Below are 13,185 nucleotides of genomic sequence, written 5' to 3' on the forward strand. Positions count from 1 at the left end.
TCTGCTTTTTGGGGACCATGACGATCGCCGAGGCCCAGGGGCTGGTGGAAGGCTCGATGATTCCCGCTCGCTGCATCTCTTGCAGGGCTTTGTCTGCCGCAGCCTGCCTGGCCAGTGGGAGGCGTCGAGGTCTCATCCTAATCGGCCGTGCATCTCCTGTTTCGATGTCATGCTGGATGAGATCTGTGCGGCCCACATCGTCCTCCGACATTGAAAAACAGTCCTTGAACTCAAGAAGCAGCTGCCACAACAGATTTTGTTCGCTCGGAGTCAGACCACCACAGTTTGCCTGCCAGACCTCCCTCACTGCCAAGACTCTTTCACGGTCGTCAGGTGGAGGCGTTTGTCACCTGTGTGTGTGGACTTGTAGCTGGCCGGACCGAGGCTGGGGGTGGGTGCAACTCAGCAGCTGGCAGGGTGGAGGGCAGTGTGGATAGCTCCTTTGAAGGGATGCAGCTAGGGGCAGCATCATTTGTTGTCTCAGCCGTCAGTGTGGCAACGGTGTGGGTCGCAACACAGCCAGGCCGGGGTGGCTGGCGCCACATCTGGATCACATGACCATCAGGGAACGTGAGAGTTCCTCTCTTTGTGTCGATGACACAGTCCAATGCCCCGAGAACATCCAGTCCCAGTATATAGTCCTCCAGGTTAGCAACCCACACCGGGCAGCGGATAGACTTTTTCCCCAGGCCCAGAGTCACTATTGCTTCCCCAACCATAGGAGTTCGCTCCCCGGTGACTGACTGCAGTTTCACGATAGTGGGAAAAATATCAGTTCCATTTGTCACCACATCGGGCCTCACCAGGGTTGCTGACGAACCTGTGTCTACCAGTGCAGAGCAGCATGTCCCTCCAATGGTGAGCATTGCATACCAACAGTCTCCTATCCATGTTCGACCCAGCACCACTAGTCGCTCTAGCTGACCATCAAAATCCTCCGGTGGTCTGGTTGCCCTTATTTGGTCGGACGGTATTGTAGCTTTGTTAATTAGAGGGGGCTGGGACAGAGTGCCAGGGTCCGCATCGTCCCGATTATGCGGTCCCGGCTCGTTCCTTGTTCGGTGGCACGGGGCAGTGTCGGACCAGGTGGCCAGGCTGGCCACACCCCCAGCAGACTCTTGGTCGTGGCTTGTCTTGCCTCTCATCTCTCGAAGTGGCAGCCCTCACTAGCTGGGTTAGCTCCCCCACCCAGGCAGGCTGCGCCAACTCCTTTCCGTCTCACAAGCAGCGCTCCCTTTTGGTGCTTTTCAACCACTTTCCCCATGGCGCCAGCACACAGCATCTCTCTCTCCGTTGCTGACTCCAAAGCCTCCTGGAGCGACCCAGGGTGAGGAGTCGTGTCTGGATGCGCAGGTCAGCTGGCAGCAGGGCCTGGAGGAAGTGGTCCCTCGCTAGCTCACTCTGGATGGACGGGGCATGTGGGCGTAGGTGCGGTGAACAAGCCCCTCAATGTCATTCGCGAGCTCCTCAGCAGCACCTCTGGCCGACGCTGTCTGCTGCATAGTTCAGAGCGGAGCAGGCTAGTGGCAGAGCATTGTCCAAATCGTCGCTTTAGAGCCCCAATTAGTGCATCATAATCACTCCGATCATCAGGACTCAGCAGCAGCAGGCTTGATAAAGCGTCACCCGTGAGGCACATCGCTAACTGGAGAGCTTTTACTTCAGTGGACCATCTACTGGCATGGGCTAATAGTTCAAATTGTGCATGAAAAGCTTCCCAGTTGGATTTACCGTCATATCTGGGGGTCTTTATTGTGGACGCAATAGCTTCTCTCCGTGTCTCCGTGTGCTCAGTCATGTCCCTTCCTGCGGCCGCAGTTATTCCTCTACGGCCGCCATTTCCCTCACCGGCGCGGCCCGAGTGGCCAAAGCCAGCCTCCGCAGCCATCCTAGCGGTCATTTCTTTTACCCGCTCTCGGTGCTCCGTCGTCTGCCAGGCTCCGGCTGCGCCGTCCAATTCCCATTCGTCACTTTCTCCTTCCCGTTTAATCTTGAGACGGCTCCCCGACGTCATGTTTCTCACCGTTGACGAGCGTTAGCCACTTAGCTTCTCTGCTGCTACCTCGCGTGGCGATGTTGATGATAGCGAAAATCCCACTTCTGACACCAAATGTAGCGACCCTGGGTCAGGAACGCTACGAGACGTAGATGGCTTATAGGGTGTTTATTCAGAGAACATAGAACAAGCTCTGTTGGCCGTAGCCTACGCCAAAACCACAGCAAAACGCCGTGAAAACCTCCAAACCAGCTTCACGTCTGTTCCGGGTCATAGCTCTGCTCCGAACGGCGTAACACAACAACACACACACAACAACATCACTCGCTGTCCAATCACAGACACGCCTCACAGCTACCAGCTCGTGAGACGTTCACTTACATCCTAAACATAACATTTCCCTCAGTCCGTTACAGTATGTTTTTTGTTTTGTTGTTGTTGTTTTTCCCCCCACAAATACTCTGACTTTATGATGTTATGTCCATTGTTTTGTCGTCTGCATTGTTTATTGTCCTCTAGGTGTTATGTCTATGTATTGTCTTTTGTCTAGGGAAAAAACAAGAGAGAGGGTGTTCACCTGTGCAGGGTTTTTCCTGCATAGAGAAAATGTGGACGCGCGCCTAAGCCGTAATTTAACACTGAGGTGTGCGCCGGCATCGGAGCTCTGGCGTGCGCGAGCCGAGAAGAGTTGACGGGGGGGTAGACGAAAATTACAGGGTGACGGGTGGAGATTTCCCCCTGTTATAATAGGAGGGGAAACACTGGAGTTGATAAGCGTGTCTTCTTGTCTGATCAATACGCAACTGTGAGGTGCGCGACTTGTCTGAGCGGCCAGCTGCTGATCACTCACTCAACAGCACGACGTGCACGAATAGATGGTGCGCGCGTAGCGCGAAAACAATTTTTTTGGGAGCACCGAAGACCCATTTTGACCCAGAAAAAACCCTGCTGTGTGCGCGGATGTGTCGGCGCGCATCACGGCAGACAGAGCGATGCGACCCGAGAAGTGTTAACGGGGGGTGCTGAGCGATTAAATATATCTCTTGTTCTGCCTGCTTTGTGATATACATGCCTAAAAGGCGCCTAATATTTCTAGACTGAAATAATATCGGCATTATAATTATTATAACTATGAGGATTTTTTTTGGTGCCGATTTTGTGGAGCCCCCTCAGGACTTGGTGCCCTACGCAGCGCGTAGTGCACTATGGGAGCGGCGGCGCTGATCACAACTCTGATCAAAACATAAACTAATACTACAAGAGGGCGCCCCATTTGACATTGTTTTGTTTGGCGGTCAGAAAAATAGGTCAGATAAAAGAATAACACGGAATTTAAATCATAAATATTTGTGTATTAATTTCAAACTTTTCAAAATTGAAAATTAAAAACATTTTATTTATTTATTGTAAATGACCTCTCGCGGCCCACCTGCAGTACCTTCGCGGCCCACCAGTGGGCCCACAGTTTGGGAATCGCTGCCCTAGTCAATGGCACAATATTACCTGAATTGTGTCGTGAATTACATTGTTAATTAAAAAGATAGTTTTTAAAGTCTCAGTTTGTCATGGATTTGTCGTAGAACGGGGAAATCCCTCAGTTAACTACATCTCTGTTGGCGACTGTAGGTCAGTGGATAGCAGGTCCGTCTTTCAATCGGAGTCGGCGGTTCAATTCCCTACCCAAGTCGACGTGTCCTTGAGCAAGACACTTAGGCCACATTTACACATAGCCGGGTATTTACAGAAACAAATATTTCTGCCCCTCCGTTTTCAAAAATAACGTCGTACTCACAAGGTCGTTTTCAAAAAAGTTTCAGTTTATAAGAACCCGCATAAATACGCCCCTGGGCGCCATCATAACTATGCCAAACCTGTAGTCGGCAGTGTAACTGGGGAGGCTGTAGCTCAGTGGAGTAAGAGGGCCGTTCTGCAACCGCAAGGTTGTGGGTTCGATCCCCGCTCTCCCCATTAGATGCAAGTCGAAGTGTCCTTGAGCAAGGCACTGAACCCCCAGTTGCTTCCCAGGCGCATCACTGCAGCCCACTGCTCCTTAATAACTAAGGATGGGTTAAATGCAGAGAACTAATTTCCCCTTGGGGATTAATAAAAGTGTATATTATTATTATTAACGAGAAGGATAAAGACATGCAAACCAATCAGAATTCTCAAAACCAACAACAACTACGAAAAACACGATCAACTTCCTTTTCCTTTAGAGAGTAAATATGGCGCGAGGTTCATTTGTATGGACAGACAGCGAAGTGGAGCTGCTGCTTCGAGTCGCCTTCGATTATAAGGCAAATAAAGCACTCGATAATGTGGATTGGGAATCATGCCAAACTAAATATAAGGATATGGTGGCATTGTTCTTAAAACAGTACCCGTCCGAGACCTCCGAGGAGTATCCTCATGTCAAGGAGGAAATAACTCGGGCGCACCTAAGCAAACTAACTGTAAACATAGGACGCTCACATGACGTGAAGCATTTTTAGTCGCATACTGTGACGTTTGACAACCTAAAACTCCGTTTGACCTAGTTCACACGCAAACACAAAAACAGAGTTTTCAGAAATCTCCACTTTGGCCGGAGTTTTTAGAAATGATCGTTTTCCGTGATAAAACCTCCGTTTTTGTGAAAATGAAAGGCCAAAACGCATGAAAATATATGCGTTTTCCCATCATGTAAACGGGGTCTTAAACCTGAATTGCTCCCTGTAGCTGTGTCTACGGTGTATGTTTGTAAGTAGCTTTGGATGAAAGCTATAATGGGAATTTTATATATTCTCAGTTATATTATCTTCGACACTGTGAAGGGGCTAAGCACATCATCTTCTGTCCTGTAAAGGTTACTAAGCATATTGCATACCATCCCCCGCACCTTTTGTCAAGGAAACAAGCAATTGTGGAGACACACTATAATACAGGATAAAGGCTGATTGGTAGATGTTAGAATTTCCAGGATCTTTAATACATGTTTTGTTTAATTGAGTCTTCAGTTCACCCTTGGCAGACTCCTGAGGGACTCCGTGTCACAGTGACTCCTCAGTTCACCCTTGGCAGACTCTTGAGGGATTCCGTGTAACGGTGACTCTTCAGTTCACCCATGGCAGACTCTTGAGGGATTCCGTGTAACGGTGACTCTTCAGTTCACCCATGGCAGACTCCTGAGGGATTCCGTGTAACGGTGACTCTTCAGTTCACCCATGGCAGACTCCTGAGGGATTCCGTGTAACGGTGACTCTTCAGTTCACCCTTGGCAGACCCCTGAGGGACTCCGATGGACTCCGATGGACTCCGATGTTTGATGAAACATGGCTGTTTAAATGTTGAAACCTGCAGGATAAAATCCATCAACAACCAAAAGAAAACTCCATTGCTTCTCCTCTTTTTATTCTTTCTAATAAACCCTTGAAATCAAGAAGTTTCGATTCCTACATATATCATAAATCTCAACTAACAGAGATATTACACATATTCCTTTAATGTACATGTTTTCATGCCCCTTTTTAATTTTTTCATGACACTTTTTAAAAATGAAAGTATCTCTATGTGGTCCAATAAATTATTATTATGAAAATATTCATGGCTCATGTGATAGTCCGCCACAAGTATGAGACGGTAAGTCATAATTATGAGATAGTAAGTCAACATTTTGACTTGCAGATGTTCATTTTCTTCCAACCGGTCACGCGTGATCGCGCGTGATCCATCTTCTCGAAATACGATCTTCGGCGCTGACGTCACAGCGGGAAGTTGATGGGAGGGGGCCGGACAAGGCGGGCTTTGGTCACCGCGAGATTCGATCCCTGACCGCGGGTCCCGACTGCGCCTCCCTCTCCCTGGGTAAAGTAGGATCCGTGGGGAAACCGCTGTTGTTCATCCGCGAGGTCTCCCTCAGAGGTGTTACCGTCACCTGCGCGTTCAGGTAACTAGGAGCCTCGCGCCGCACGTTGCCAACGAGCCGCCGGGCTCACGAGCTCACTCAAAACACCGCGTTTTTATTTCAGCAGGGTGATCAAAACGGATTATCGCATTGTTGTTGTTGTTATTTACGTCTTGCTGATAGACGTAACACCTCTCTCTGAATTGAGGACAAGCAGCTACTGTCGACTGTTTTTACCCGGAGGCCCTGGAGACCTCGGTGTCGAGTTCGGCGTGTAGCCGCGAAAGGCGTCGCAAGGCCCCGCGTTACATTTGTTGTTGCAGGCGGTAGTTTGGTTTTGGACAGTTGAGGCTTCCGTACTTCGCGGGACGAGCTGGCGCTCTGGAAATACTCCACTACAAGTAACATTGATTTAAAGTACTATTATGAACTTGGAGTATTAATATAAAACGTATTGATTGTACTGTGTTCGATGTGATGATTCTGATTAATTACATCGCTGTTTGCTTTGTTAGTTAATTTAATTTCATATGTTTTAGTTATTGCTAACCTGTGTCTTGTCTCACATTACTGCTGCAGGTCGATATCATCTTGTAGAGGGATAGTTGTATATTATTATACCATTAATGATGCACGATATATACAATAATAGAATAATAAGAAATGCACAATATATTAAAGAATATATTTTTTTAAAGCAGAATCTATATACAAAATAGAATAATAAGAAAAATGCACTATATATATACAGGACTGTCTCAGAAAATTAGAATATTGTGATGAAGTTCTTCATTTTCTGTAATGCAATTAAAAAAACAAAAATGTCATGCATTCTGGATTCATTACAAATCAACAGAAATATTGCAAGCCTTTTATTCTTTTAATATTGCTGATTATGGCTTACAGCTTAAGAAAACTCAAATATCCTATCTCTAAATATTAGAATATCATGAAAAAGTATACTAGTAGGGTATTAAACAAATCACTTGAATTGTCTAATTAACTCGAAACACCTGCAAGGGTTTCCTGAGCCTTGACAAACACTCAGCTGTTATAAATCTTTTTTTTTACTTGGTCTGAGGAAATATTAAAATTTTATGAGATAGGATTTTAGAGTTTTCTTAAGCTGTAAGCCATAATCAGCAATATTAAAAGAATAAAAGGCTTGCAATATTTCAGTTGATTTGTAATGAATCCAGAATGCATGACATTTTTGTTTTTTTAATTGCATTACAGAAAATAAAGAACTTTATCACAATATTCTAATTTTCTGAGACAGTCCTGTATATATATAAATAAAAGAATAGAATACTATTTAAGTAAATAACAAAACAATAGTGCAAAGATGTAGCCTAACGCTTCCTTGTTGTCTCCTCTCTCGTTTCCTTGTCTCCTCACTCATTTTGATTTTCTAACTCCAGCGTGACTCTCGTCTGCGTCGTTGTTCTGACCGGTCCATTGTTCTGACCGGGTTGACGTCTCCGTGTTTTGTGGGCGTGTCCTCGGGAGGAGGCGGGGCAGTAACCGGTGTTCTCCCCGGGGTGCAGATGGAGGCCATGGAGGTGGACCTCCCCGGGGTGCTGCCGGGTGCCGGAGGAGGCGGGACCAGACGCAGCAGACGGCGCGCCATCAACATGGCGGCTGGCTTGGCGGGATCGGCCGCCGCGCCGCAGGACGTCTCTGACTCCAGCGACACGGAGGTGGACGAGGACGGCGAGGGGGAGTGGACGGCGCCGCCCGCCAGACTTCCCTTCACCTGGGCCTTCAGCCAGAGGGCGGCGCGCGCGCCCTCGGCCGCTCAGGGGGCGTGGCTACGGAGGAGACTCAGGTGAGACCGTAGCTCCGCCCATCAGTGAGAGAATGATGTCACGTAGTGGTGAAGCGCTTTGATTGGTCGGAAGAAAAGATCTGTAATAGTATGTGTGTGTGTGTCGTTCCCTTATTGTCTCTCACTCGTTCCCTCAGTTTCCTTGTTGTCTCCTCTCGTTTCCTTGGTTTCCTCCTCTCGTTGTCTCCTCTCTCTCGTTTCCTCACTGTCTCCTCTCTCGTTTCCTCGTTGTCTCCTCTCTCTCGTTTCCTCACTGTCTCCTCTCTCGTTTCCTCACTGTCTCCTCTCTCGTTTCCTCGTTGTCTCCTCTCTCTCGTTTCCTCGTTGTCTCCTCTCTCTCGTTTCCTCACTGTCTCTCGATTCCTCACTGTCTCCTCTCTCGCTCTCTCGTTGTCTCCTCTCGTTTCCTCTGTCTCTCCTCTCTTCCTCACTGTCTCCTCTCTCGCTTCCTCACTGTCTCCCTCTCGTTTCCTCACTGTCTCCTCTCGTTCCTCACTGTCTCCTCTCTCGTTTCCTCATTGTCTCTCTCTCGTTTCCTCGTCTCCTCTCTCGTTTCCTCGTTGTCTGCTCTCTCGTTTCCTCGCTGTCTCCTCTCTCGTTTCCTCACTGTCTCCTCTCTCTCGTTTCCTCGTCTCCTCTCTCTCGTTTCCTCGTCTCCTCTCTCGTTTCCTCACTGTCTCCTCTCTCGTTTCCTCGTTGTCTCCTCTCTCGTTTCCTCGTTGTCTCCTCTCTCTTGTTTCCTCACTGTCTCCTCTCTCGCTTCCTCGACTCCTCTCTCGATTCCTCGTTGTCTCCTCTCTCGTTTCCTCACTGTCTCCTCTCTCGTTTCCTCGTTGTCTCCTCTCTCGTTTCCTCGTTGTCTCCTCTCGCTTCCTCGTCTCCTCCTCTCGCTTCCTCCTCCTCTCGTTCCTCACTGTCTCCTCTCTCGTTTCCTCCTGTCCTCTCTCGTTTCCTCGTTGTCTCCTCTCTCGTTCCTCACTGTCTCCTCTCGCTTCCTCGTTGTCTCTCTCTCTCGTTTCCTCACTGTCTCCTCTCACTCGTTTCCTCGTTGTCTCCTCTCTCTCGTTTCCTCACTGTCTCCTCTCTCGTTTCCTCACTGTCTCCTCTCTCGTTTCCTCGTCTCCTCTCTCGTTTCCTCACTGTCTCCTCTCTCGCTTCCTCACTGTCTCCTCTCGTTCTCGCTTCTCTCTCTCGTTGTCTCCTCTCTCGTTTCCTCGTCTCCTCTCTCGTTTCCTCGTTGTCTCCTCTCTCTCGTTTCCTCACTGTCTCCTCTCTCGTTTCCTCACTGTCTCCTCTCTCTCGTTTCCTCGTTGTCTCCTCTCTCGTTTCCTCACTGTCTCCTCTCTCGTTTCCTCGTTGTCTCCTCTCTCTCGTTTCCTCGTTGTCTCCTCTCTCGTTTCCTCGTTGTCTCCTCTCTCGTTTCCTCGTTGTCTCCTCTCTCGTTTCCTCGTTGTCTCCTCTCTCTCGTTTCCTCGTTGTCTCCTCTCTCGCTTCTCCTGTCTCCTCTCTCGTTTCCTCACTGTCTCCTCTCTCGTTTCCTCGTTGTCTCCTCTCTCTCGTTTCCTCGTTGTCTCCTCTCTCTCGTTTCCTCACTGTCTCCTCTCTCGTTTCCTCCTCCTCCTCGTTCCTCTGTCTCCTCTCTCGCTTCCTCACTGTCTCCTCTCTCGCTTCCTCGTTGTCTCCTCTCTCGTTCCTCCTCGTTGTCTCCTCTCTCTCGTTTCCTCACTGTCTCCTCTCTCGTTTCCTCGTTGTCTCCTCTCTCGTTTCCTCGTTGTCTCCTCTCTCGTTTCCTCAGTCTCCTCTCTCTTCGTTGTCTCCTCTCTCGCTTCCTCACTGTCTCCTCTCTCGCTTCCTCACTGTCTCCTCTCTCGCTTCCTCGCTGTCTCCTCTCTGCTTCCTCGTTGTCTCCTCGTTCCTCGTCTCTCCTCTCGCTTCCTCTGTCTCCTCTCTCGCTTCCTCACTGTCTCCTCTCTCGCTTCCTCACTGTCTCCTCTCTCGCTTCCTCCTGTCTCCTCCTCTCGCCTCGTCTCTCTCTCCTTCCTCACTGTCTCCTCTCTGTTCCTCTGTCTCCTCTCTCGTTCCTCGTTGTCTCCTCTCTCGTTCCTCCTGTCTCCTCTCTCGCTTCCTCGTTGTCTCCTCTCTCCGCTTCCTCGTTGTCTCCTCTCTCGCTTCCTCACTGTCTCCTCTCTCGCTTCCTCGTTGTCTCCTCTCTCGCTTCCTCTCTCTCGTTTCTCCTGTCTCCTCTCGCTTCCTCACTGTCTCCTCTCTCCTCGTTGTCTCTCTCTCGCTTCCTCCTCTCTCGTTTCCTCACTGTCTCCTCTCTCGTTTCCTCACTGTCTCCTCTCTCGTTTCCTCGTTGTCTCTCTCTCGTTTCCTCGTCTCCTCTCTCGTTTCCTCGTTGTCTCCTCTCTCGTTTCCTCGTTGTCTCCTCTCTCGTTTCCTCGTTGTCTCCTCTCTCGTTTCCTCACTGTCTCCTCTCTCGTTTCCTCGTTGTCTCCTCTCTCGTTTCCTCGTTGTCTCCTCTCTCTCGTTTCCTCACTGTCTCCTCTCTCGTTTCCTCGTTGTCTCCTCTCTCGTTTCCTCACTGTCTCCTCTCTCTCGTTTCCTCGTTGTCTCCTCTCTCTCGTTTCCTCACTGTCTCCTCTCTCTCGTTTCCTCACTGTCTCCTCTCTCGTTTCCTCACTGTCTCCTCTCTCTCGTTTCCTCGTTGTCTCCTCTCTCGTTTCCTCACTCTCCTCTCTCATTTCCTCGTTGTCTCCTCTCTCTCGCTTCCTCCTCTCTCTCGCTTCCTCTCCTCCTGTCTCCTCTCTCTCGTTTCCTCGTTGTCTCCTCTCTCGTTTCCTCGTTGTCTCCTCTCTCGTTCCCCTCCTCTCTCTCTCCTCCTCTCTCGTTGTCTCCTCTCTCGTTCCTCGTTGTCTCCTCTCGTTTCCTCACTGTCCTCCTCTTCGTTGTCTCTCTCTCGTTCCTCGTTGTCTCTCTCTCTTCCTGTCTCCTCTCTCGTTTCCTCGTTGTCTCCTCTCTCTCGTTTCCTCACTGTCTCCTCTCTCTCGTTTCCTCGTTGTCTCCTCTCTCTCGTTTCCTCACTGTCTCCTCTCTCGTTTCCTCGTTGTCTCCTCTCTCGTTTCCTCGTTGTCTCCTCTCTCTCGTTTCCTCACTGTCTCTCTCGTTTCCTCACTGTCTCCTCTCTCTCGTTTCCTCACTGTCTGCTCTCTCGTTTCCTCGTTTTCTCCCCTCACTCGTCTCCTCGTTGTCTCCACTCACTCGTTTCCTCGTTGTCTCCACTCACTCGTTTCCTCATTGTCTCCACTCACTCGTTTCCTCATTTTCTCCTCTCGTTTCCTCGTTGTCTCCCCTCACTCGTTTCCTCACTGTCTCCTCTCTCTCGTTTCCTTGTTGTCTCCTCTCACTCGTGTCCTTGTTTCCTTGTGTGTAGGCAGGGCCTCAGGGTGCACTACTCCAGCCAGACGGCAGCGCCCTCAAGAGGCTTCCAAGAGTTCCTGTTGCGGGCGCCGGTCGCCGGCGCGGCCGAGCCGGAGTCCGGCAACACCACCGAGGTCAGCCAGTCCGAGGATGACGAGGAAGAAGGCCCGGCCGCCATCGCTCCGGGGCCCGGCGACCCGGCGCCGCCCGCCGGTCCTCGCCTCGCCTCGCAACCACAGGAAGCCGACTCGAATCAGGACTCCGGTCCATCTGCAGACGGAGAGAGGACAGACGCTCCGAGTCAGAACGTCCAGGTAACGCTTCCACCAACGCTCCACTCTCCTGACCACCAGGGGGCGACTCCTCTGGTTGTATAGAAGTCTATGCTTCATGTGTTAAAGCTGCATTCTCTCTCCTGACCACCAGGGGGCTCCTCTGGTTGTATAGAAGTCTTTGCTTCATGTGTTAAAGCTGCATTCTCTCTCCTGGCCACCAGGGGGCTCCTCTGGTTGTATAGAAGTCTATGCTTCATGTGTTAAAGCTGCATTCTCTCTCCTGACCACCAGGGGGCTCCTCTGGTTGTATAGAAGTATTTGCTTCATGTGTTAAAGCTGCATTCTCTCTCCTGGCCACCAGGGGGCTCCTCTGGTTGTATAGAAGTCTATGCTTCATGTGTTAAAGCTGCATTCTCTCTCCTGGCCACGAGGGGGCGACTCCTCTGGTTGTATAGAAGTCTATGCTTCATGTGTTAAAGCTGCATTCTCTCCTGACCACCAGGGGGCGAGTCCTCTGGTTGTATAGAAGTCTATATAGTGACTCTACTTCTCTTGATGTATTCCCTCAGTAAACATTGTAAACACGAGTTTATGTCTGTCTCTCGTTTCAAGTCTTCTTCTATACAGCATGATGTCATCATTTAGGACAGGGGATGCTTTAGGGGCGGAGCTACAAGGTGATTGACAGGTCTCTTTCTCCCATAATGCTGAACTCGAGGCTTCACCAACGACCACCTCTCAACGGTCCGTTTGCCTCAGTGAAGAAAGCTTTTGATGTTTTCATTGTCTTAATCTCGTCTCCTCCAGCCGGCGCCCGTGGCTCCGCCCCCCGAAGCCCCGCCCCCCCTGCAGCAGTCGGAAGAGGGCGAAGGTGACATCTGCTCCATCTGCTTCGAGGCGTGGACGACGGCGGGCGAGCACCGGCTGTCCGCCCTGCGCTGCGGTCACCTGTTCGGCTTCACCTGCATCCGGCGCTGGCTGAGCGCCCAGGGCCCGTCCGCCAAGTGTCCGCAGGTCAGTATTACACCCCCCCCCCCCCCCTGGTCTGATCCCCGCCTGTCACTCATGTCCATGTTTCTATGTTTCCGTCTCCAGTGCAACAAGAAGGCGAAGCGCTCCGACATCGTCCTGCTCTACGCTCCCAAGCTGAGAGCGCTCGACAACTGTGAGCAGGAGATCCTCAAGAAGTGAGCGACGTGTCCTTGAATATCAATAAATATACACGGGAATAAAGAAAAACATCCGGAAACAAGTAGATGTGTGTATCGATACATCAAACCTCAAATAACAGAATACATATTTCTTTTATTTATTTACATCAGCATTTATTTCAGCATTTCAATGTTTCTGTACGTATTTTATTTATTCATATACATTTATTAATATGGTGGCGATTCCTCCGGTTGTATAGAAGTCTTCATGTGTTGAAGTTGCATTATCTCTCCTGACCACCAGGGGGCGACTCCTCTGGTTGTATAGAAGTCTATGCTTCATGTGTTAAAGCTGCATTCTCTCTCCTGACCACCAGGAGGCGACTTCTCCGGTTGTATAGAAGTCTCCATGTGTTGAAGCTGCATTCTCTCTTCTGACCACCAGGGGGCGACTCCTCCGGTTGTATAGAAGTCTTCATGTGTTGAAGCTGCATTCTCTCCCCTGACCCCCAGGTCTCTGTACCAGGAGCAGTCTCTGAGGAGGAAGGCTGAACTCGAGTCGGCTCAGTTCAAACTGAAGCTTCAAGTCGTCACCAACAAATACGGACACGCACAACAAGAGCTGCAGGTCT

At 50.0% G+C, this 13,185-nt stretch overlaps 1 protein-coding gene across 3 annotated transcripts in view; it reads left to right on the forward strand.

The window, feature by feature from the left end:
- Positions 1–5,788: 5,788 nt before the first annotated feature.
- Positions 5,789–13,185, forward strand: part of rfwd3 (ring finger and WD repeat domain 3) — a 12,677-nt gene continuing 5,280 nt past the window's right edge. Inside the window, exons 1-6 of one of the 3 annotated variants that reach the window (XM_056416409.1) lie at positions 5,789–6,280; positions 7,427–7,707; positions 11,141–11,441; positions 12,210–12,416; positions 12,498–12,589; positions 13,067–13,181. In XM_056416409.1, the coding sequence (XP_056272384.1) occupies positions 7,427–7,707; positions 11,141–11,441; positions 12,210–12,416; positions 12,498–12,589; positions 13,067–13,181 (996 nt within the window). In that variant the 5' untranslated portion in view covers positions 5,789–6,280. The remainder of the gene's footprint in view (positions 6,281–7,426; positions 7,708–11,140; positions 11,442–12,209; positions 12,417–12,497; positions 12,590–13,066; positions 13,182–13,185) is intronic. The other 2 variants (XM_056416408.1, XM_056416410.1) reach the window with 2 other exon arrangements.

Source organism: Pseudoliparis swirei, chromosome 6 (genome assembly GCF_029220125.1).
Source record: "Pseudoliparis swirei isolate HS2019 ecotype Mariana Trench chromosome 6, NWPU_hadal_v1, whole genome shotgun sequence".
Classification (NCBI taxonomy): Eukaryota; Metazoa; Chordata; class Actinopteri; order Perciformes; family Liparidae; genus Pseudoliparis; species Pseudoliparis swirei.